The sequence below is a fragment of the Arachis stenosperma genome, chromosome 6, assembly GCF_014773155.1.
Source record: "Arachis stenosperma cultivar V10309 chromosome 6, arast.V10309.gnm1.PFL2, whole genome shotgun sequence".
In the NCBI taxonomy this organism is placed as follows: Eukaryota; Viridiplantae; Streptophyta; class Magnoliopsida; order Fabales; family Fabaceae; genus Arachis; species Arachis stenosperma.
The window spans coordinates 11652781-11678787 of record NC_080382.1 but is presented as its reverse complement, the minus strand read 5'-3'; the positions used below and the strand labels follow the sequence as shown (position 1 = coordinate 11678787).

The window sequence follows — 26007 nt, the reverse complement described above, 5'->3', positions numbered from 1 at the left end:
ACTTAGGAGCCATATTGGAATTTTACCCCCAATACAGCGTAGTAGGTTGGAGAAGATAAGGAAGGAATCAAAGAGTTGGAATCCTGTATGGTCTGGAGACGAAAAAGTATGAAAAGTTTGAAGTCATTGGCCACCCAACCAATATGGTAGTTGATTTGGGAGAGAGGCTATGTTCTTGTGGTTTTTGGCAACTAAGTGGTAGTTAATGAATTCTTTTTTATTACATGATCAAAATTCATCTTATATGATACTATGTTTTGGTTTTCTGTTACAAATATATTTAATTATTGTTGGTTGTATCTACTGTAATTGTGTTTGCAGGGATGCCTTGTGTCCATGCTTGTGCTGCGTTGGCTAGGGCCGGAAAACGTCCTGATGAATTTTGCCACAAGTGGTTGACAATGGATGCATATAATGACACATATGCATTCCATTTAAATCCTATTCCTGGCCAAGCAATGTGGGAGAAGTCTCCATACAATAGACCACAAGCTCCGAAATTCAAAAAGATGCCAGGAGCACCCAAGAAAAAACGTAGAAAGGATGCTAACGAGGACCCTGATGGAAGCAACAAGCAAAAGACCAAGATGAAGAGGTCTTATAAAAAAGGTTCTTGTCGCTATTGTGGGGAAAAAGCCCACACCAAGAGAAACTGTCCAAAAAGAAAAGCTGAAGAAATGGCAGCTGCTATAGCAGCTGCGGCTGATGCTGCTAAAAGTAGTAATTCCAACCCTGCTGTTCATCCCATTACTACTCCAGTTGTGAACCCTACTCATGCTATTCCACCTGCTGCCGTACCATCTCAAGTTGGTGCACATCAAAAAATTCAGAATGAAGGCCAGGCTGAGGTTGAACTTGGCATGAGTCAACCAATTATGTCTCAAAATGAAGATTCTCTACAGGTAATGGTATATTTTAAATTATACATTAACTTTAATCACTATGCAAATTTATTTTTTGTTCAAATTTCACTAACTTCACACTTTTTATAGATGGAGACTAGTTTAGTGCAACATAATGCAAGGCCCCCAAAGCTTACAACCAAAAGAATGGTGTCCCAACCATCTAGTACTCCACCAGCAACCAATGTACCAGTTGATCCAATGCAAGGTGCATCTTCAGGGACAGCCACACGACTAGCTAGTTTCATGAAATTTGTCCCTACTCCCGAATTCAAACCTCCAAGAAAAAAGAATTGAATTGTTGATCATTCTGTCTTTGGGAGCTTTATATGTAATAGGGGATTATACTTTTGGATTAGTTATCTTGTTTCTCTAAGTTTGGATAACTTTGTAATGATGACTTCTGGTTAGTTATACTTGGAATGGTTCCTTTTGGATAATTTACTTTGTTTTGTTTGTGTGTTGTATCACACTAAACTAGCTAGTTGTGTTTGAATTCAGTATCAATATGAATGTTTTATTAATGAATTATAAAGAATTTGGATGATATTTCTTATCTGACATTGTTATATTTTATTTTGTGTTGTTTGATTGATATTAACACAGGTACAATTTTTATTCATTGAGACTTAAAATAAAAACAGATACAACAATACATATAACAATATACGTTAATTTTTCTTCAAAATATTCCTGCAATCTGAATCAAAACCATCAAAATTTGGCTATTTATCAAAAAACATAAGGCCAATCTTCACCATTTCCATAATAACATAGCAACTACAAGCAAATTTATTAAAACCAATAAAGCCCCTCCCAATTTCAAAGCCCTAACATCAGATTCCAAACTTCCAATCTTCCAAGTAAAGTTCATCCTCCATTCTTCATCATTTTCATTTTTTGGTACTACTCTGCCTCTTGATTCTCCTTCTTTATAGAATTCATTAGCCCAAACAAACAACCCACACCACCTCTTGCCAACACTCTGCAAACAGATTCAGTGGAGATGGAGAAAGAATCAGACACTACAAGCGTTAGAAAAAAGTTAAGAATAATCTTGCACTTACATTGTAGTTTGGACACCCAAAAAAAAGGTCTCCCTGGATTTGCATCTGTTCCTGACCATCTCAGAACGGGTCTAAACCCACACCCACACCACTCTGGAAATAGTTCTTCTCTGCTTCGAGTGGTTCTCCAACCTCCATTAGAGCGTTGATTGCTGGAACTCCCAACGGATTTACTGCTGCTACCTATCATAGACTTCATAAAAACGTCCCCCAAAAGAGGAGTAAGAATCGACGAAGAAGTTAAGGGACTTCAAATGGATTTGGGGATTAGGGATTTAAATAGTTCATAGGGACTAAATTGATGCAAAAGTTTCAAATGCCACGTAATATATCCGTTAGACGTCCAGTGTGGCAGTCCGTTGTACACATCATCTCTCCGGTAATGACTCTGTGGCAGAAACCACCGCAGGGACTAAATTGATTAAAATTTATAAAGTTTAGGGACTAAATAGAGGCAATTGAAACGTCAAGGACTAAATTGAGGCTCGAGTGTAACTTCAGGGACCAAATTGAATATTTTCTCGACTTTGTAAATACTGTATTAAAACCGTATATTATCAGTTATCACACATTCTTTTCTGGCTAACATGATAATATAAAATTAGCTTGTAAAAACTATTGGAGTCAATGCTTCAATACAAACACAAAAAGAATTGTCAAAGCTCAACCAATTAAGACAAACCAGTATGAACTATTAAGTTACTGATTCGGTGATTTCAATTTTAGCAACTACCTCTTTTTCTTTATTCTCTTTTATTATTTTTTAAAAAAGTTTAGTGGCCAAAGGAATATAAATTTCAGGATTCTTTGTTCATTCAAAGACAAGGGTTTGTTGGAAATGCACAAATTATTAACGAATAATGATTGCCTATAATTATTTATGTTTGTCTATAACTATGCTTGGTATAGAGGAACTTTTTATTATTTTACTGTAGGAGTTCTATGCAATATTAAAAATGAAACAAATTCTTAGTGAGTTGTGAATATGTATCACTTACTTTGTCTCATTAAGTACCTGAACAAAATAACCAAATGGAAAGACTCTAATACAATGTAAACTTGTAAAATTCATTTCGAAAAAAACTAAAAATAAAAAGTAATTTCGAACACAATTCTTTGCAAAAAAGAATAAAGTCATCTTGCGCAATTTTTATAAATTACGTTTTTAAATAAGCAACAGGTTTGCACTTTCATGTAACTGGCATTTGATATTAGACAATAACAACTTAGACTTCATTCCACTCCAAACAATATAAGTTTAAGCAGTTAAGTTCGTTTCTAAGATCTCTTAAAGGCAATATTATAACTTATAAGTGTAACATTTACTAAGATCTCTTAAATTGGTAAAACTATCCCAACTGATGTGGATATAGTATGACTTGCAACTATGACCCCAATACTTAATAAATTACAATAAGAAGTAAATGTTAGAGCACACAAATAAAACGCGAACCATTCAATACTTTTTAGTAGGCTTGCCCAATTGAAGATAAAATTCTATAATGTATTTTAAATTATGACAAATAATTCTAATTGCTTAAATGTTTGGTAAGAACTCAAGTGAAGTCGATTTTACGTGAAATTGATACCTCAAAGTCGTTAGATGAAAATTTAGTCAAATCAGTCAAATCATCTAATATCTCTCGAATATTAACTTTATGTGAAATCGACTACACCTGAATTTTTACCTAAATGTTTTTTACTGTGACAAATTATTCGCATTCTATATTAAATTTTCGCTTATAGTTTTCTCTCACTTTCTCATTTTTCCTTCCATTATTAATATTATCAATCAACAAAATCAAACAGGGAAAGTGGGAAACTAAGAAAATAAATTTTAATGTTAGGTAGCCAAACACCTTCTTATCACTTATTTTTCTTATCACTTATCATTTTGCTACATGTTTTGAGTCATTAATATTCTTTCCAAAATCAATTTCAGTTTCTCTAAAATCAAATCCCTAATATCTCTCAATCACATTATTATCCATTAAAATACAATAATTTTCTGCAAAAATTATGAAAGTTAAATTAAAATTTTTTAACAACTTCTACTACATAATTTATATTTTACATATAGACTATTAAAAAATAAAAAATAAAATATAAAATATAAACAAAAATTAAAAAAATAAATTTTTAAAAATAATTATTAACTCGTCATATTAAAATCAATAAATAAGTATACATATGAATATTAAATAAAAATATTAAAATAATTAAAATCATGACTTATTAGTACACATATTTGATAATTTGAAGAACACAATAAGACATATAGTTTAAAATTTGATAATATTAATTATAAAAATTTATTAATTATAGACATCATATGTATGAAATTATGAATATTATGAGTATAAAATTATGGATGTTATTAATATGAAAATATGGATGTTATGTGTATGAATTTATGGATGTTATGAATAAATTTATCAATTGAATAAATTAATTTAAGCTGAAATATATTATAAAAAATTTTGGCTAATTATAGCTGAAATTTTTTTGTTATCAAACTTTTTCCTTTTAATAATTACAAACCGTAGGCATTCTTCAAAAAACAGGATAGTTTTATTGCTCTTCTTTCCGAATTTGGAATTTATGATCACTTGCCTCAAGAAAACTAATCAATTATATGCAGCAATAACACACCATGAAAGTTTATAGGATTAAATTACCATTTTGGTTCTCAGTCCTAGATGATTTATCTTTTGGTTTATGTATTACTATTTGATGCATTCTTATCTAAACTCTAGAGTATAGAGTTCTTTTTTGAATATGTATTACTATGTTTGGTGCATTTTATCAAATTGACATTATTTTTTAGAACGCTAAAATATCTTTTCTTTTTCGAGTCATTTTATTTGGTGTACATATTTGAGATCATTTTGGTGTATATATAAATAAAATTCATATAAAAACAAAGATTATTAAGTCAACTGTATTTATTAAAAATAAACATAAATGGACATATAGTTCAAATTTGATAAACAAAAATATAAAATAAACCTGCTAATACTGAAAAACTTGTACAAAAGGTCAGTAATAACGATATCTCCTATTACACAGGCCTGTATAATAATTGGCAAAATTTGGTTACTTCAGCAATTATACATTTACAGTAAGGACTGTTTAAAAAAAAAACATAATAATTAAAAAAATTACTATTTTTTTAGCAAAATGTGGGACTTTTTTTCAATGGCCATTTATAGCATACAGATTTATTTATACAGATTGAAGAAAATTGTGACAAGTAGCACAGTAGAGAACAGGCTTGACAGAGGTCTATCACCTTGTCTGGGCTTGCTAATTGAATGGAGCCGGCTAATAGAATCAGGAGACAAAGTTGCAAATTCCCAACTGGGTTTAAGAAAGTGGGCTGCCCTATTGTTTTTGTTTTTTTTTTTATTTGGGTCATCAGTGATGGGCTCCTTTAATCTAATTGGACTTATACATCTTCTACCTTGCTTCAGGATTTTATGAAACAGAGCACTGCTGTAATCTCTCTTCTCCGGTCGCTGCTGGAGCTGGAGCCTTGTTCTTTCAACTCTGCTTCGCGGTGTTCATCTGCTCACGCCGTTTTGAAACTTCTGCTCTACTCCGCCGTGGTGCCGTGCTCTGTCCTCTCAGGCAAATCGACAACTCTCCGCCGTTCACCTTTCTCTCAAGCCTCTCGCATCATACTCGATCCTTAGGTATCTCTTCCTCCATGTCTTTATTACTTATTTCTTCCTAGTAATTTCATGGAAGTTCTATTTCGGATCATTTCTTCTGATGTCCTGTTATCAAATTACTGAATTTAGGGTTTTTCTCTTGTTGATTTTGGTTTTGGTTCCATTGAATTTTGATTTTGGTCCACTCTCTGCGATTGTTAATTTTGTGTTTGTGCCGCTACTTTAATTTTGGATTTCAATTTTTAATTTTTTTTTACTAATGCAGAGGTACATAAAGCAGAACAATGACGTTGCTCTCTGTGCATCCAGAATGGGTATCAATTACTTTCTTTTCTTCCTGCACCTTATTACCTCATTACTTCTTTTTCCCTTAGGTTTCATGAAGAAAATTATTATTGTTTTAATATAATCGATATGGTACAATTACTTGATTGATTGTGTCAAAAACAAATAAGAATTAAGACACAGGAATCTTAGATATGATTGAGTTATCTTGACCTTGTTAGTAATTTTGAATTTTTAGATATAATCCAAATAAAGAAGCTAGTATTAGTAGTTTTGAATTTTGAACCAATAACGAAAATCCATCTTGCATCTCGAGTTCTCTCGGTGCTTCTTGAATTCGCATCACTTTTGGCTAATGGAGCTTAAGCAAAAGCTGAAGTAGGTGATAACTATGTATGTGTATGCAACTATTGATTCGTCGCCTCATGATAAGTTGTTAGTATATTGATAATTCATACAGCATATGAGAATATAATATCTTTTGGAACTAAATTATGAGGGTTTTAATCTTTTAAGTAAGAAATAGGTGTTTTACTCTAACTTAATTATGCCGTGGATTTAATATATTGGTGCATGACAATTATATTTACAGGGATTTTTTGAAAAGCTCATGAGCAATGCTGTTAATGCCTAGGCACTACACTTAATTAATATGAGCTGTGTATGTAGCAATATTTGAAATGCTTTTATGATTTCAACATCTAATTTATAATTAAAGTTTGGTGTTTAAGTGTTGTGTTGGGGATATCAATTGCACCTTTATGACTCTGTTGAAATTTATATCAATTGTTGCTCCAAAAAGAATTTAATACTGTTGAAATTAAAGCTTTACCAAATTGAATTTAAGAATGTTGTGATTGAATTTGTTTCTTTGCCATGTACAGCGGTGACCACACAGTAATGATAATTGATTGTGAAGCTTGATAGCTTAATAAGCTAATCACAAAGTATTAATTTTATTATGATCATGTGATAATTTCTTGCTAAAGGCATGGATAATGCATAGGCCTACTTGCTACTTTACTTTATGCCAAACCACTAGTTAATTATAAGCATTATTCACTACGCTTGATGTTTGAGAAATCTAAAAGTTGGATAAATGTGAATTTTATATCTAACCAAAGGCATTTTTTGCATCTTATTTTTTAGGTTTGGGATAATCTTTATTGACTGAAAGTTGCTAGAGACAGAGCTAAGTTCAGCAAAGAGAAACATGGTGGGAGTTTATAACAATATTCTTTGTTCAAGACATCAGTCACCGAAAATGGGAAAATAGAAGCTAGGCAAAAATAAAAGTGTACGGAAAATAGAATAATTAGTTATGCACTTCTTGTATTGCTGAGTCATTAGATTTGTATTCAACTCTTTTTAAGTCAGAATATTTTTTTTCTTTAGAGGCTTTTTATTAAATCGGCTTGTCATATATTGATATTTGAACTAGAAATCTTTATACAATATGTATAATGTTTTTGAAATTTTAATATGATAAAATTTATTGGTTATCTTTTTTTTGTGTGTCTTTAATCTTATTGGATCCAAGTTATAAGAATGGAATGCTTAAAAGTAAATTAAAAGTAAATTATGTTTATCTTTTTTTTTGTCATTCTTTTAACACTTGTCATTAACAATTGATAACGTGAAATATTAATAAAGTCATGTGAAATATTAATAAAGTATTTTTTGACTGAATTATTTAGTCTAATTTTGAAATAATGGTAAATATTGTATTATATGAATTTTTTATATATAAATAAATAATTTAAAATATTTATATTTTTATATAATTTTACGTATTTTATTTATAGTGCAAATAAAATAAGTATACATATCCTTTGAATTATTAATGTTATTCTTATTAAAGATGGATTGTTAGTTAGAAAAATAATCATTAATTAAAAATTTTAAAATTATAAAATTTATATTTAAATTTGAATTTTTATGATTACAATTAAATAGGAAAGCATTGTTAATACTATCTTATATTAGGCTAGAAAAATATGATAGTAGTTAGAGGAATAAGCAAGTTGTTTTTCCAATACAAAAATAGTAATCAAATTTTGTTTTTAACCAAGTTTAATCAAATTAAAATCTGCCTATGCATATTTTTTTTGTATGTTTTTTTTTTCTTTCTCCTTCTTCTTTATTATTTACTAATTGTTCCAAGTTCATAAGATCAATGGATAATTCATCTTGTAATATCTGTCAAATAAATTTAATTACTCTATCAAAAAGATCAATAAGACAAAATCTAACAATAATGTAATTCTGTCAACTCTTAATCTTTATTTAGTTCTTATCTTCCTTAGTTATGTTAACCAAATTTATGTGTACTTATTTAATTTTCAAATAAGAATAATATAAAATTTTAGATGAAAAATAAGATACAGTTTATAGAAAATTAGGCATAATCTTAGTTCACCAATAAAAAATATATATTGACAAATATATCATCTTATTTTTTATTAAAATATGAATATAAATGAACTACTAAATCAAACAATTCTACATTGGTAAACTATTTAAAATGTGCTCAAATTATTTATGTACAGAAAAAAAATATAAATAATTTTTATAAGTTTGACATAATGCTTCACTAAAGAGTATTTAAGTTGCTAAACTGTATGATAAATTCTAGCGAAACCTCTTTGAAATAGAGAAAAAATTATCTTCTATGATAAATATAATAATTATTGGATGAAATAAATTATGCCATTAAGATAATTAATATTAACTCTTAATTTAATTTGAATTTTGACAATAAAATTAATTAATTATAGTAAAATCGCTTGAACTTCATACTTACAAAATCATGCAATTCTTATATCAACTCCATAAACAATTATAAAATTCACTCTTACTTAATTAACAACTTGTTTACTTTATTTATTTTAAATTTGTGATTCGGCATTTTAATTTTTCTTTTTATTTGTTCTTTTCTAATTTTTTCTTTTGTATTGTTAGATCTAATTAATATATGTGTGATTTGAAAAAAAAAAATTATAAAATTATAAAATAAGATCTCTCTTGTAATTCTTATAATTTACAAAAAAAAAAATTTAAGTATATTTAATTAGTTTAGTTGTCAAAATTTAAGTTAAATTAAAAGTTAGTATTAATAACATAATTCATTTCATTCCAACCACTATTAATTATTACAATGTCTCATACATTGTTGCAATTCTTATTTTTGTTTATCATTTTGATCTATAGCTACCTATGGTGTAAACTTTGAATTATTAAAAATTTACTAAAAGAATTATTTTGTTGTTTATTTTAAATATATAAATGTATAATTATTATAGAGATATTTATTTTTTACATTTACTTATTAAATCATATTTTATTATTTTCAAAAGATATTTAAGATATCAAGCATTCAAAATTTTTGTTTAAGTTATCAAAATTTATCATATAAAAAAATAATATCAAATATATTATATTTTAGTTACTATAAACATAAACTATTATAAAAAAAGTTGACATTGTAAAGTAATTTGTCTACTTTCAACACTACTTGCAATAATTCTTAATATTTCTTTGGATCAACATATGAACTTCTATTTTTTCAAATAATAAAATTTTTATGATTTTTTAAAGTTTCGGTGCAGAAGCAGCACTCACCTCAAGCTTTCGGCGTAACTTCCATCCAACCACCGCCGCTGTCGCAACATTCATTGAGCCAATGTCATCCAGCTCTATTCATGTAGCCACGAACCGTCGCGAAGTCAGCTGGTCAGTGTCTTCCTGTTCGCGTAGTCTCTTCCCGCCGGCACCAGCTCTATTTGACCTTTCCACCCCTTCAGCCACTGTCTTACCTCTTGCCAGTCACTGTCCCCGCCAGTGTTGCATTTTTTCAGGTTTCCAGCTTCTAACCCTAGGTATAAATTTTGTTTTTTGTAATAATAATTGTTGAAATATGATTAGTTGTTGAAGTTGATTGCTGCTTATTAGAATCTTTTTCAGACACTGTTTGAGATGTTCTTCACATCAAAAGTGATTAATTGTTGGTTCTAATAAACTTTGCTATTGATTGCTTGAAGTATGATTAATTGTTGAAATTAATTTCTTGAAGCAAGATTAAATGATATATTGTTGATACTGATTGTTTGAAGCATGATTAATTGTTAAAGCATTGATTAATTGTTGGTTCTAAGGTCTAAACCTTGTTGTTGATTGCTTGAAGCATGATTAATTGTTGAAGCATGGATAATTGATTAGCTATTGGGTGCTTAGGGATGGCAAAACCCCCCGAGACACGGGGATCCTTGCGGGAACTGCCCCGAATGGGGATCTGACTATGGAGAATTTTTCCCGTGGAGATTGGGATGGGGGACAAAATTTTCCTGAGGCAGGCGCGGGGATCCCCGCCCCATCCTCGCTAATCTCCTAAGTTCATAAATTTACTGAATTGTCCTTGATAGTTTATTTTTCATATATGTTTTTTAGAAATCCAAAACTCCTAATCCTCATTTTCATAACTCTTCTTCAATTCAGAAATCCCTAACGCTGTCCATACTCCATCCAACCTCTCTGCAGTCACCCTCTCGCCGCTCTCCCTTCTCACCGCATCGTCACACCTCACTGTGCCATGATCCTCACTGCGTTGTGCTCTCTATTTGCGGCGTTCCTTTCCGTAACTTTGTCGTCATGTCCATTCTCCTCTCTGTTACCGCGTCTCCCACCTTGTCCACTTCTCTATCCTCTGGCTCGCCGTTGCGTTCCCCCATTGCGTCATTTCGAAAGAAGTCACCATTTTGTCGTTTAGATTTTTTGTATAGAATGGATACTTACATCTCTATTCATATGGAAATTAATAATTAGTTAGAACTATCAGATAGATGAGGAATGAGGTCCCCGTGGGGAATGGGGCCTGTGGGAAATGGGAATGGGGAGCAATATTCTCCCATGACGGGGAACGGGGGCGGGGACGGAGAGTAAATCTGGGGGCTGGGATGGGGAGCAGGGAGGCATCTCCCACCCCCGCTCTGCCCCATTGACATCCCTATGGGTGCTAAACCTTGTTGTTGAGGCATTGATTAATTGTTATATAATTGATTAATAATTGAATAATTGAATAATTTTGTATAATTTTGGATGTTGTTTGTTGAGAGTATTATTGGATTGGAGTGGATTGCTATGATATTGTAATTGGATTGTACTGTTATTGAATTGCTGGTAATTTTTAGATAAGGATGATAGTATCAATCGAGAACTACCTAGGAATAATAATGCTGAGAATAATTCGACTTCGAATGAATATTTTCTTCCTCCTAGATCTAATGATAGTCAATCACAAACTTCTAATGTTCGGGAGAAAACTGATCCTGCTTGGAGATATGTTGCTTACAAAATATAAATAAAAAACCGCATTTCCAATGCTTTTTTTAGTACTTTTGGGGGAGGAAAAATTAATAGAATGAAAAAATATTTGGCGAAGATAGGGGAGACATTAAGAAGTGTTCTAAGGTCCCTTATGATGTAGAAAAACAAATGAAAAGTTTATTGAAAGAGATTCAGAAAAGTAAAACTAGTAAAAGGAAAGTAAGTTTTAATGAAGAGGGTAGTGATAAGATTGAGGATGCAATTGACGAAGTAATAGCACAAGAAAAACAACAAATTTCGAGTCAGTTTTCAACTAATAAGCAGGTGACTGGAGGCGATCTAAAAAAGAAAACAAAAACCATTATTCCTCCTTTGTTTGCACCAAGATCAACTTTGGGAGGTCAACTAAATCTGAAAAGTGCGTTTCAAAACAAAGAAGCGTTTTATAAAGTTGATAAACGAGTGACTAGATGGCTTTTAGAATTGTAGGATTCCTTTCAATGCGGTTACGTCATCATTTTTTTAAAATATGTTAAATGTTATTGCTGGTATTGTATAATATTCTAAATTTTTGAAAATTAAATAATAAATTATTTAAGATTTATTATTTTATTTAAAGAAAATTATTCTCAAAAAATAGTTAAATTAAATTTTATGGTATTTTGAGTTTAAAATTTATTAAAATTTTTAAATTATTTTTATCATAATAAAATATTTTAAAAAAATAAAAACATTATTATTATTATTATTATTATTATTATTATTATTATTATTATTATTATTAAAATAAAAAAAAAGAAAGAAGAAATTGGCCGAAGCCATTTGGAAGTAAAAGAAAGAAAATGAAACATAGCTTATATGTATATATATAAATATATAACCAATGCCACCAAATCACCATTTATTATATTCATTACCTTAATTCCATATATATATAACCGTGAAATTATCATTCAATTGGCCAAAGCCTTCAAGAGAATCAAAGAAAAGGGATTGAAACGTGGCTTGTATGCATATTGTACAGAAGGCTTCTGATACGAGTTGAGATGAGGATCGGGAACCTGCGAGTTGGATCGGATGTTGGATGGCCTGGATGGAACGGAGGGGAGGTACCTGCAAAGACACTCCGACGCTCAAGTCAGAATGGATCTAAGAGGTATAAGGTGTGAGGAATGATTGATTACCTGGAGGGATCTGGGTCCTCTTATTTATAGGTGATGGTGAATGTCTTATCTTTATCTTATCTGGCTAAGATAAGGGGGGCGTTTAAATTCAAAAGTTGGTTAGGAGCTCTAGAGAGCCGGCGTGGGGCTTTTCTAGAGAGATGAAAATGGGTTGTCCCGGTAAGCCGGGTTCGGGTTCGGACATGGGTCCGGGATCCGTGGGTCGGATCCGTAACAGTTGCCCCCGTAGCGACGGAGCGAATGACTTCGGTGTGTCGCTAAGAGTTCGAGGCGTTCCTGTTGGTCGGGTGCTCGTTTGGTGATGAGACCGGCTCCTCGATTTTGCTTAGGTAAAGGATTTCGTTCTGACCGTATCTTTGGTCTTTGACGTGACCTTACCATGCCTGTTGCGCCTATTGCGTTCTTCGAGGCGTAATTGATTAGTTTACTTTTCCGAGGGGGCATTTATGGTGGGGGGTTTTTCCTCTTTTGCCCCCGCGAGTTATTCATTGTCCCCCGGGTTATTTGTGTCTTTTTGCTTTTTGAAACCGTTTTGGTTTTTATTCCCTCGTCCGTTTCTTTTCAAAAAGGGAACTCTTCATTTTCTAAAAAACTCCTTGGTGATTTTTGCTTCCTGGTGCTGCTCTGCTTTGCCTCATTTTCCTATTTTCCTTCGAGTTTTTCTTCTGAATTTACCAGGTTGGTATATTCTGTTTTTGCTTTTTCTTTTGTACGCTTGTCTGTGTGTGCTTTTTTTCTGTTCTTGCCATGCTTTGTTTTATCTGCTTCCTTTTTGTTTTGCTGTGTTCTGGTATTTCTGTCGAGTTTGGGGAAGGGGCTGAGCACCGCCGTTTCCTACTTTGACTGTAGTGGTGTTTAGGTTTTTGGTTTTTGATATTGTGTGGAGTTGGTAGGCTGATGGTGGTGCTCCTCCCTTGTTTTAGGTATGCATCGTCGGCGAAATGAGAGTGTGGGTGCCCCGGTGGCCCCTTCCAGGGGCGTCCCCAATCGCTACGGTTGGGTGACCAGTGATGTATGGGGCGTTCCGTCGCGGATGACGGAGGATGATCTCCAACGGCTCCGCGATCAGGGAGCGATTTGTGGTGGTGGTGAAGAGGAGGGGCGATACGAGCTCGTCCTTCCTGATGCCGACGAGCGCGTTTGCTACTTGAACCTCCGTTCACCCACCGTGCCGGACTGGATGTGGGTTTATGAGTCCATGTTTACTCGGTTCGGTGTGCGATTCCCGTTCTCGCCTTTTGTTCAGGGTTTGCTTAGCCGGTGTTCCGTGGCACCGTCTCAGCTTCATCCGAACAGCTGGGCGGCTGTTCGGTGTTTTGAGTTGGTGTGCCAGTACCTCGAGCTCCCGGCTTCGGTTCCTGTTTTCCTCTTCCTTTTCTTGTGCACTCTTCCGACTAAGGAGGGGAAGCACAAGAAAGGATATATGTCTTTTCGTGCTCAGCCCCATCGCCGGATCTTCAGTTTGTTTGAAGATTCGTTTCATGGGTTTAAATGGGAGTATTTTAAGGTGCGTCCCGTTGAGGGGCACCGCCCGTTTTGGCTTACTCTGGAAGGCGAGCGCCGGTTTCCGACGTACTGGAATTTTGGCGCCGGGCCGTCGATTTTGACTAAGATTTCCTATGACGATTTGTCCCGGGAGGATAAGGATATTGCCAGTGTTTTGTGGCATTTGTTTGGCGAGCGTCCGTTGAATCCTCGGGACGTTATGGGGGATCCCGAGGCCTGTCGGACATATATTGGTGTGTTCCTTTCCCTTTTTTTTTTTTTTTTTTTTGGGTAACTCTTCTGAACTCTTCTGTTTTTCTTTCAGTTGAGATGGCTGGCGGGTTGACGACCTTGGCGAGGTTGAAGGCCGCGTTAGTTCGGGAGGAGGGATCGTCGTCCCCTACCACTCCTGTTTCGAATCCGGCTGTGGATTCTCAAGCTGCTCCTCAGGGGGTGGTTTCCTTGGAGGTGCCTACTGAGGCTCAAGTTCCTCCCGGTTCGCCTGAGGTGGTCGTGCTGACGGGTACTGAGGCTTCTCGGAAGAGGGGTAGGGCCGAGGAGCCGGGTAGCGAGACTTTTGAAGGGGAGGGCTTGGTCCCTAGTGTGATGGACCGACGCTTCGACGCCACGGGTTTCATTGATCAGCATTTGATGCCTGGAACGGAGTCATTTTTTGATGGCTGTGACGTCTCGTTCCAGGCTGAGTCGGTTTACCGTGCCCTTCTTCGCTCAGCTGTGGTTGTTCGAAAAGCTGAGCCCGTGATGGCCCAAGCGGGTTTGTTGGAGAAGAAGCTTCGGCAAGCTCAGGCTGATGCGACCAAATTGAAGGAGGAGCTCAAGGTTGCTATTACTGCGAAGGAGAAAGCGGCGAAGTCTTCAGAGGATGCCGGGGCGGAGATTCTCCGACTTGCCGGTGTTGAGACTTCCCTTCTTTCTCAACTGGCTGAAGAGCGGAAGCGATCCTCAGATGCAAGTTCTCAAGCTGCCTTGCTCCTCGCTGAGTCGGAAACTCTGAAGGCTCAGGTCGAAGCCCTGAAGAAGGAGAAAGCGGCTTTGTTGGCTGATGCTGGGGATGCCATTGCTGCTACCGAGGAGACGATGAAGGCGCAGTTTCTGGTGTTGGCCCCTGGTGTGGATGTGTCTGTGACGGGCGCCTTCAAGACCGTCCGTGATGGGCGGATTGTAGATATTTGAGTAGTTTCCTCTTGTATTTTATTTTTGAACTTTGTTAGTTTCTGAATATTTTGTATGGCCGAGGGCCGTGACTTTTGGGGATCGTTTAATAGTATTTTCGGCCGTTCGGGCCTTTTTGCATGATCCGTTTGTGGTGTTTTATTTGGCCGTTCGGGCTTTAACGTAACCGTTCGTTTGGTCGGTTTTTTGGATATCCGTGTGTTCGGCCTGAAGGGTGATCAGTCCTCCAGCGGTGGCCGTGTCTTCGTTCCGTGTTTTGAGGAACAGTAGTGCCTTGTAATGGGGATGAGGTGAAAATAACTTGTAAAATTTTACTTGAATAGTTTGGGCCTCGTTAAAACCCTTCGTGAGGGAAAGAGTACCCGAGGTTTCTAAAAGACAGTAAAATGAAAGAAACTAAAAGGTGATTGGGCGAAAAAGGAAAAAATAAATAAAGTGACTTTATTTAAGTGTAGTATCTTCGTAAGTTGGCTGCGTTCCAAGTTCTCGGTATTTCGCTGCCGTCTAGTCGTTCGAGTTTATACGCTCCTTTTCCTATTACGGCCTTGACTCTGTATGGTCCTTCCCAGTTGGGTGCGAGCTTTCCTTCTCCTGGGGTCGGAAGGCCGATATCGTTTCGTCGTAAGACGAGGTCGTTGTCCGCGAATTCTCGTCGAATGACGTCGTGATTATACCTTAGGCTGATCCTTTGTTTGAGTGCTAATTCTTTGACGTGGGCTATGCTTCTTGCTTCGTCTATGAGGTCTCGTTCTGCTTCTTCGTCGTTACCTCCAACCGTTTTTCTGGGGCTGGGGTCCCCGATTTCTACTGGGATGACAGCTTCTACGCCGTATGTTAGTCGGAAGGGCGTTTCTCCCGTGCTCGTTTGGGGTGTTGTTCGGTATGACCATAGGACTGATCCCAACTCGTCTGTCCATAATCCCTTGGCTTTGTCAAGTCGTTTCTTAAGTCCTTTGACGATAACTTTGTTGGCGGATTCCACCTGTCCGTTTGTTTGGGGATGTTCTACCGAGCTGAAGCGATGGGATACGTGCAATCCTTCTAAGAGTTCTCTGAATTTTTTGTCTGTGAATTGGGTTCCGTTGTCGGAGATGATGACTTCGGGAATTCCGAACCGAGTAATGATCTGTCGCCATACGAATTTCCGGCATTGGGTTGCCGTGATGGAGGCCAGGGGTTCGGCTTCAATCCATTTGGTGTAGTAATCTATGGCGACGATGAGATATCTGAGTTGGCCGGGTGCCGTGGGGAAGGGCCCGACGAGGTCGATCCCCCAACTGCCGAATGGCCGTTCAGCCGATATAACGCTGAGTTGGTGTGGGGCGGCTTGGTGGATATTGGCATGCTTTTGGCATTTGTCACAGCTTTTTGTGAGTTGCATGGAATCTCGAATGATTGTGGGCCAGAAATAGCCGGCCCTGGTGACTTTTTGGGCTAGCGTTTTTCCTCCGATGTGGTGGCCACAGCAGCCTTCGTGGATCTCGCGGAGTATGTATTCCGTGTGCTCGGGTTCTACACATTTAAGTAGGGGCTGCGAGAATCCGCGTTTGTATAGTTGTCCTGCTATAATGGTGTAGTTAGCGGCTTCTCTTTTTATTTTCCTCTCTTCTTTCGGATCTGGTGGTAGGATTCCGTCGCGGAGATATTGCAAGATCGGGTATGTCCAAGATTCCCGGTTTGAGGATGTTAGGTGTGCGTTGATTTCCGTTGATACGGAAGGCGACTTAACGACCTCCTGGATTAGCGATCTGTTGCCGTGTCCTGACTTCGTGCTGGCTAGCTTGGAAAGTAGATCCGCCCTGGCGTTTCGCTCCCTGGGGACGTGATGTATGGAGACGTTTTCGAATCTTTCTTTTGTTTCACTTACTTTTTTGAGGTATTGTTGGAGCAGGGGGTCCCGGGTTTGGTAGCTCCCGTTGATTTGGGAGCATACCACCTGGGAATCGGTGTTAACTTCGAGTACCTTGGCGCCGACTTCCCGAGCTAAGTTTAGGCCTGCCAAAAGGGCCTCGTATTCTGCTTGGTTATTTGATACTGGAAAGTCGTATCTTATTGATTGTTCAATTGTGATCCCATTTTGGTTTTCGAGTATAATTCCGGCACCTCCGTGAGTGGAGTTTGATGAGCCATCGACGTGCAGTTTCCATGGTTCGGGTGTCAGCTTGGTCGGGGTCATCTCGGCGATGAAGTCGGTCAAGGCTTGTGCTTTGATGGCGTTTCGGGGCTCGAACTTGATCTGGAATTGAGATAACTCGATGGACCATGCTAGCATTCTTCCTGCTAGGTCGGGTTTTTGTAAAACTTGTTTGACCGTTTGGTCGGTTCGGACCGTTATGGGGTGGGCCTGGAAGTATTGTCGTAGTCGTCGGGATGCCGAGAGGAGTGCGAAAGCCAGTTTTTCTAGTCGTGAATAACGGGCTTCCGTGTCTTGTAGTACCTTGCTTATGAAGTATATGGGCTTTTGTTCCTTTTTCTCGTTTTTCCGGACGAGTGCTGCTGCGATTATTTCTTCCGTTATGGAGAGGTACAAGTATAGCGTTTCCCCTGTTTGAGGTTTTGCGAGGATTGGAGGTTCTGTTAGGACCCTTTTGAAGTGTTGGAAAGCTTCTTCGCATTCTTTCTCCCATTTGAACGGAATCCCTTTTTTCATAAGTTTGAAGAAAGGAATTGCCTTTTGTGCCGAGGCTCTGAGGAACCGGGATAGTGCGGTTAGTCGGCCGGTGAGCTTTTGGATATCTTTGAGGTTCTTGGGACTTGTCATCTCGAGGACGGCACGGCATTTTTCCGGGTTTGCCTCAACTCCGCGTTGTGTGATCATGAATCCGAGGAATTTTCCTGCTTCCATTCCGAAAGCGCACTTTGTTGGGTTGAGTCGCATTTGGTGCTTTCGCAAAGTGTTCATTATGACCTTTAAATCGTCGGTTAGTTGCTCGCCGGATTCTGTTTTGGCGAGCATATCATCTATGTAGACTTCTATTTTGTTTCCGGTTAAGTTGCGAAATATTTTGTTAACAAGTCGCTGGTAGGTGGCTCCGGCGTTTTTCAAGCCGAAGGGCATTACTTTATAGCAGTAGGTTCCGTCTGGGGTGATGAATGCTGTTTTTTCTTCGTCTGGTCGGTGCATCGGGATCTGGTTGTAGCCGGAATATGCGTCCATGAAGCTGAGGTACCGGTGTCCGGATGCTGCATCTACTAGTCCGTCGATGTTTGGTAGGGGGAAGGCGTCTTTCGGGCATGCTTTGTTGAGATCTGTGTAATCAACGCACATTCGCCACTTCCCGTTAGACTTTTTAACTAGTACGACGTTGGCTAGCCAGGTCGTGTAAGGGAGTTCTCGGATGAAGTTGGCTTCGAGTAAGGCTTTTACTTGTTTTTGGACCTCGGCGGCTCGGTCTGGTGACATTTTCCGTCTTCTTTGCGCCACGGGTTTGGCTAGGGGGTCTACTGCCAGATGGTGAGACATCAGATCGGGACTTATTCCCGGCATGTCGGCTGGTGTGAATGCGAATAGGTCTCTGTTTTGTTTCAAAAGTTGAGAGAGTTCTTCTTTGAGGTCGTGTGGGAGGTTTCTGTTGATGAACGTGTATTCATCTTTGGTTGGCCCTATTTGTAGTTTTTCCATGTCCCCTTCTGGTTCCGGTCTAGGTTGGCCGTCAAGCCGTGCGTCTAGGTCGGCAAGGAATATTCCGGCCGCGTCCCGGGATTTTTTCCTTAGAGCTAAGCTATTGTTGTCGCATTCGGCTGCAACTTCTCGGTCTCCGTGAATGGTTCCAATGGTGCCGTCATCGGCTTTGAATTTCATGAGAAGGTATTTGGTGAAGATGACTGCCGAGAAGTCGTTAATTGTTTTTCTTCCGAGAATGACGTTATAGGCTGTGGAGTCTTTTAGGACGACGAATTCGGATAGGATCGTCTTTCTCTGATTGCTTGTTCCTATGGTGATGGGGAGAGTGACCGAGCCGTCTGGTTTGAGGAAGTTATCTCCGAGGCCCGTGACGCCGTGGCGATGCGTTTGGAGGTTGTCGTTGCGGAGCCCGAGTTTGTCGAAGGCTCCTCGGAAGAGGATATTGGAGTCGGCACCCGTGTCCACGAGTATTCTTCTTACTAGTCCTGTTCCGATTCGGGCTGATATGACGAATGGGGCATCTCCGGCCGAGGTGCCGTGCTGGCAGTCCTCGGGTAAGAAGGTTATCGTGCTGTCGGCAATGGTTACTGGGTCGTGGTTTTTGACGGCCATTATCTTGAGGTCTTTTTTCATTGTTAGTTTTGATTTATTTGGCACGTCTTTGCCCGTGATGACGTTTACTATGATGGTCGGATCTTCTTCGGTGTTTTCCCTGGGTGGTTTTTGAGTTCTTGGGTTGCGTCCTTCTCTTTCTGGTGATTTGTCTCTGTCGGCGCGCCTTGGTTCTCTGATGATTTTGACGAACTCGGGGAGTTTGCCGTCTCGTATAGCTTGCTCAAGAGCGTCTTTGAGATCGTAACAATCTTGTGTTTTGTGGCCGTATCCGCGGTGATAGTCGCAGTAGAGGGTTTTGTTTCCTCCTGTCCTTTCCTTGAGTGGTCGGGCTCTGGGGATGATGCCTCGATCTGCTATTTGGTGGTATACCTCAGTAATTGATGCTGTTAGGGGAGTGTAGTTGGAAAATTTTCCTATTCTTGGTGGTCTGTGGGTCGGTTTAAGGTGGTCTCGTTGGTTCTCTTTGGGTGGTGCGTTATGACGGGGAGTCTGGTTGCCGTGTTGGGTGGCGGCGTGCTGCCGTTTGTTGGCGGCGACGACCTGGCTGACTTCCTCGTCGTTGATGTAATCTTTGGCGACGTTCTGGATTTCGTGCATGGTCCACACTGGTTTGGTGGTGAGATGTTTGCGAAAGTCTTCATTCATGAGTCCGTTAGTTAGGCAGAGGCTGGCAACGGAGTCCGTGAGTCCGTCGACCGTTAGGCATTCGTCGTTGAAGCGGTCGAGGTATTTTCTTGTGGATTCTTCTTGCCTTTGTGTGACCCCTAACAGGCTGATGGGGTGTTTGGCTTTGGTGATTCGGGTTGTGAACTGGGCCATGAATTTTCTTGTGATGTCGTGGAAGCTAGTTATGGATCCGTTTGGGAGGGTGTTGAACCATTTGATCGCTGGCCCGGCAAGGGTTACTGGGAAGGCTCTGCATCGGACTGCGTCGGATGCTCCTTCTAACTTCATTCTGGCCTCAAAGGCCGTTAGGTGCTCTTGAGGGTCTTTAGTTCCGTCGTACTTCATGTCGGTGGGTTTGTCGAAACCTTTGGGGAGTTTTGCTCTTAAGATTCCTTCCGTGAAGGGCGTAGCTCCCATTATGGTATGGTCGCTTCTCGTGCGTTTGGTGCTTCGGTATCTCCGGTCTTCGTCTGAATCATGCTGACGGTTTAGATCCCGAGAATCGCTGCGATGGTGTTTCTTGTCGTATCGTCGTTCAGGCGACTTCTCGCGTCGGCGGTTGCGTGAGGTGCTGCGATCATCTCTCCTATTGTGCTGCCGGATTGGCGACCTTCCGTGGTGGGATCTTGACTTGGAAGTTGCCTGGCTTCCATGCTCGTTATTGTGTTTTTCTCGGTCGTTTAGCTTGCCTTCAAGTTCTTGGACCCGGAGACAGAGATCCTGGATGATTTGTACCGCTTTGTCCCTGGCTTTCTCGGGATGTTGTGGGTCCGTCGTGACGTGTTCGTTTGCGTGGTGGATGGTGCTTGCTATTTTTGCTTGGTTTGTGGCTTCATGGTGTTCTGAGATCGGACGACGCGGTTGGGAGTCGTCCTGGCTTGATGGGTTATCCTCCAGGATGCCCTCCATCCGGTCTGATTGTTGCAGGTCCCCACAGACGGCGCCAATGTACAGAAGGCTTCTGATACGAGTTGAGATGAGGATCGGGAACCTGCGAGTTGGATCGGATGTTGGATGGCCTGGATGGAACGGAGGGGAGGTACCTGCAAAGACACTCCGACGCTCAAGTCAGAATGGATCTAAGAGGTATAAGGTGTGAGGAATGATTGATTACCTGGAGGGATCTGGGTCCTCTTATTTATAGGTGATGGTGAATGTCTTATCTTTATCTTATCTGGCTAAGATAAGGGGGGCGTTTAAATTCAAAAGTTGGTTAGGAGCTCTAGAGAGCCGGCGTGGGGCTTTTCTAGAGAGATGAAAATGGGTTGTCCCGGTAAGCCGGGTTCGGGTTCGGACATGGGTCCGGGATCCGTGGGTCGGATCCGTAACACATATATATATACATGTATAACCAATGGCACCTACTAATACTTTACAACAACAAATCTTTATTAATTACCATCATCACTAATCATCTTTTTTTTTCCTCATACATCACCAAATTGAACTCGAAAGAAAAGAGAGAGTAAGCTGCGAGTGAGAAGAACGAGAAACCTTGGCACCAAAAGCTTTCGGCTTTTGATTTGTTGAGATTTGTTATTCCAATAAAAAATTTAATTTAGTAAAAGTGTTTATATTTTTTTTTTTCATTTATGTAATGGTATTAATTTTGTTTGGTGGAAGTTAACGGTGATATAGTTCTCATTCTCATTGAGTTTGACTAATTGGAGTTCTAGGAGACATAAACAATTTTTAACATTTTTTTCTTCAGCAGTTCGATCAGAAAGTTTCTCTAAAATCTTTATTGATTTTGATTTTGTACGGAGATAAGGAGTTCGTTTTTAAAATTATAAGTTTTTAATTTATGATGAATGCTAAAAAGCTTAATAAGTAATTGCAGATAATTTATGACAGTCTGGACTAATTGAATGATGAATTTGTGTTGGATTTGTGACTGTGAAAATAATTGAATTTGATGAATATGTGTTTGATTTTCTGAATGTTTGAAAATGCTAAAGATTCTGATTTATAGCTGGTTGTGATTAGAAATATCGAAACTGTGGCGGTGAATAAATTATGTATATGTTTTGATAAAATGATGTAAGAATTCAGAATAGCGTATGAATGGAGATAAGTTAAGGAAGGACGGAAATGAGGGAGCCCATGAGGGTGGTGAAGCCTATTTTACGGAGAGGTTTTGCCAAGTTCTTGTAAAAAATATATGAAAAAGTGATTTATTTTGGAAACATGATTTACAAGCTTATTTTGAGAATAACTCTATGTTAGAAAAAGATTTAGTTTACATATTTACTCATAATTGAGAAAAGTATTTTTGTATTAAAAATTTGATTTATTGGAAGTGATATTTGAGAATTGAAAATGAATTTATAATATTAAATTTGATTTGTTTGAATTATCAAGAAGGGATTTTTGAGAATTGATGATGGTTTGGCATAAACCTTTAAAAGATGGCAAAGTCCGAATTTTAGAGAAAATGCTGCAAATTTTTTTATAAAACTCCGAGGCTTTGCTTAAAGTATTATTTAAAGAAAATTTGATTTAGGAATCATAATATTCGATTTTTGATTTATCCAGAAAAGTATTATGTTATAAGTTTAATCCATTAAAAAAGATTTTGTTTTAAGTTAGGAATTGAGTTCGTTTTATTAAAAAAGTGACTTTTATCTTGAGTAAAAGTTAAAGCAGTTTGGGTATTTGGAAATTAAAGATTTTGATGCTAAGACTAAAAGTATACCTATGATATGGAGGTAAGAGTGATTGATTATTTGGTGATGCGGATGTATGTGTAATTAAGTGGTGATACGGAGGTACGTTTAATATAGGTGCTGCGGAGGTGTGTGTATGTAATTGGTGATGTGAAGGCATAATAAAGAGAAAGAAAATAAGAAGTCATGTATGAAAGAGATAACTGGAATGGATAATGAATTATGAAAAGTGCTAATGCAGAAGTGCCCGCTTGACTGATAGTCTAAGATTGCTAATGCAGAAATGTCTACCTAACTGATAGCATATGGAATGTGAATAGCCTTGTGCCAAATTGCTAATGCGAAAGGACCCGCCTAATTGATAGCTTGAGATTGCTAATGCAGGAATGTTCGCCTAATTGATAGTCTGTCTCTTACCGTGATGCCAAGATATCCTAATTGACATCGTAAATAGACCATATTTGGAGTTCTCCCCGAGTAACGTTGAGTTGCGGGTAGACAACCGATGCATGAGCTCATGGCCTGCATAGAAAATGCATTCATCATAAGTATTTGTATGAATTGCTTGAGTATTCTGTGTGTTGTGTTGTATTGTTTGTAAATTCCTTGTACTTAGTTTATATGTGAACTGTTTATGTGCTTGTGTTGTGTGTCTGGTTGTGCTTGTTGGTTCTTGTATATGTCAAGAATTAAGATAGTCGAGAACTGATTACTCAAAAACTGAGTAACATAAATGGGATTTGTTCAAAGTAATATAATTTGAAGAGAACGTACTAAAGTCTTTAAAGGAAGTTTTGAGGAATTCTAATGGAAATGATTTTAAAGTCGTAAAGCAATTATTTGCAACTTATTTCCTTAATCTCATGGCATTCACTGTCCCTACTGAGAGTCTGCAAGGACGAAGTTTTCACCCCTTACAGATTTTTTTTTCAGCAATAGGTTCATAAACCCTTGGTAACGAGCCACGACCGGCCCACAGAGTTTTATATATATATGTATTTGTATTCTCTGGATTTTAGTTTAATCTTAGATTTTATTTTTTCCTCGTCATTTATTGTTCTAGAAATTTCAGAGGGATAAGACTTGTATTTGAGAATCTTTGAATAAGTCTATGTATATAATATTATGTGAATATATGTATATATCTTTGTGATTGAGTGATTAAGAGTAACTTTTCGTTTTTATTAATTAAAGTTTTGATATCGTATTCGCGAAGGCTCAATATTAAATAAATATAGTAGGAATTTAAAGAAACAGAGGTAAGTAGCACTCGAACTTTTAGTATGGTCATGAGGTGCTAAAAGTTAGGGTGTTGCATTATGGTATCAGAGCAGTTCGTTCCTGTTAGAGCCTTGGGAATGGAATGAATATGCTTCATTGCATACTCTTAGTGTCTGTCATGCAAAAGAACTTATCCTAATGACGAGAGTTTGAATTTCAGATGCATGACTGTCTATTGATTAATGCTGTTAGTCGACCGTTATATTTCTCATGGTATTAGGTCTGGCCAACTTAATACTAATGATTTATGTATATGGGAACACTGGTGGATTATTATAGACGAAATAGAAGTAATAGGTTATGTGAATCACGAAGTTTGGGAACGTTAGAAGTTACATTTTAAGGGTTGGATTTGTCTCGACATATACTCTTTATTCGTGCTGTGTGACTTGGTGTCTTTTCTTCTTTCATTATTTTCATTGGAATTCTTTGTTCCGAATTCCCTCCTTAAAATGTGATTTGACACCTTATCGTTCATATGTTTCTTTGCCTGATTGTGATCCTATCTGTTCACTTAAATCTTTTTGAACATTCATTCTTGACATTGCATGTATTATTCTTCAAAAATCCTGTTTTCTTTTAGTAGAGTTTGAACTTATTCTATTGTAACAATTTTCGAGTGCGAAAATTTTTGTAAGGTGGGTGGAATATAACATCTCGAATTTTTAAAATTTAAATAATAAGTTATTCAAGATTTATTATTTTATTTAAAAAAATTATTCTAAAAAATTAATTAAATTAAATTTTATGATATTTTGAATTTAAAATCTGATAAAATTTTTAAATTATTTTTGTTATAATAAAATATTTAAAAAAATAAAAGAATTATTATTGTTATTATTATTAAAGTTAAAAAAAAAGAAAGAAGGAAGAAATTGGCCGAAGCCATTTGGAAGTTAAAGAAAGAAAATGAAACATATCTTATATGTATATACAAATATATAACCTATTAGAGAATCATTAGAATTAATTTAGATCAATTAGTATCGTTAGTATATCTGTATATTAATTGTAGGATTCTATCTCTTTATTGCTCTGATTTATTTACCACCTATAAATACCTCTTGTATATTGTACCTTTGATCACAACTCAATAATACACTTTTCAGATTACTCTCTCAGTCTCTTGTTTTTAACATGGTATCAAAGCCTGGTTTTATTTTTTCAATGAATATTAGTTCATAGCCCCATTTTTTTCCTTTCCGGCAGTGTTCTTTGGCCACTTTTTTCGTTTTCTTTTTTATGCTTCGGTTCGTCACACTCATAACCATCTTGTTCGTCTTGTCTCCGTGATTCCAACGCAATCAGATCCGCCGCCATCCACCGCCAGACGTGCCGCCACGCGCCGCCGAAAGAGGCTGCAACGACCAGGTTATTCTTCCTTCTAAATTCCACCCGTGCTTCTTTGCTCTCATTTTTCGATCTGTTTCTAACACTTTGGTTCGTCACCTCCGGCAACATCATGTTTTTCTCTTCGTCGGCTTTCCAACGCCGCCAAGACCGCCACCATCTGCCACCAGACGCGCCCGCATGCACTGCCGGAAATCCGTTGCTCACCTCCATTGTTTCCTTCCAGAAGCTTCAGCAGCCATTGATCTTGGTGTAGATCCACGCTCCTGGTGCTGCCACAAGTCGCAACGAAGACCTCCTTGGCATCTAACGACCCGCGCACGACCAGCCCCGACCCACGCATGATCCGATCCGACCCGTGGTTGACCCGCGCTCCACGTCACCGCCAGCGTGTACCTGTCACTCCACTCCGGTGCTGCCACGTGTCATTATCTCGCTGACGTGGTGCTGACATCACTGCTGACGTGGCAGATAAGCGGGACCCTCCCTAAGATTTTTTGGTGAGCTCTTTTCGATTCCGCACTCCAATTTCTCATTTAATGCTCCGAAATTGCCATTTTTCTCTCCTCTCTTTGATCTTGTGACTACTATCATGGAAACGCCAGATGTTTTTGCTGCCACCGACAGAAAGAGTAAATTCTGTCGAAACTATAACCATTCTGGACACCTTTTCCCCGACTGTCCTTCTGTT

The 26007-nt window shown here is 37.8% G+C and overlaps 1 protein-coding gene and 1 long non-coding RNA gene across 2 annotated transcripts; one reads left to right on the top strand and one right to left on the bottom strand.

Moving 5' to 3' along the window:
* Positions 1-5442: 5442 nt before the first annotated feature.
* LOC130936143 (uncharacterized) lies at positions 5443-7430 on the top strand. Its single transcript, XR_009068066.1, has 3 exons — positions 5443-5664; positions 5909-5957; positions 7078-7430. It is a non-coding gene; the product is annotated as an uncharacterized LOC130936143 (long non-coding RNA).
* Positions 7431-15558: 8128 nt separating this feature from the next.
* LOC130933659 (uncharacterized) lies at positions 15559-25529 on the bottom strand. The gene is made up of 3 exons (XM_057863283.1): positions 25235-25529; positions 18380-21062; positions 15559-18274 (listed from the first exon to the last, which is right to left on the bottom strand). The coding sequence occupies exons 1-3, from the start codon at positions 25527-25529 to the stop codon at positions 15559-15561; spliced, it is 5694 nt and encodes a 1897-aa protein (XP_057719266.1).
* Between the last annotated feature and the right edge of the window lie 478 nt (positions 25530-26007).

Coding starts and splice junctions, on each gene's coding strand:
- LOC130933659 (XM_057863283.1), bottom strand. CDS start 25,529: ATGGAGGTGAGCAACGGATTTCCGGCAGTGCATGCGGGCGCGTCTGGT. Junction 21,063..25,234: donor GAGACAAGACGAACAAGATG/GTTATGAGTGTG, acceptor GTGTCTTTGCAG/GTACCTCCCCTCCGTTCCAT. Junction 18,275..18,379: donor TCTAACGGGAAGTGGCGAAT/GTGCGTTGATTA, acceptor CCGGTACCTCAG/CTTCATGGACGCATATTCCG.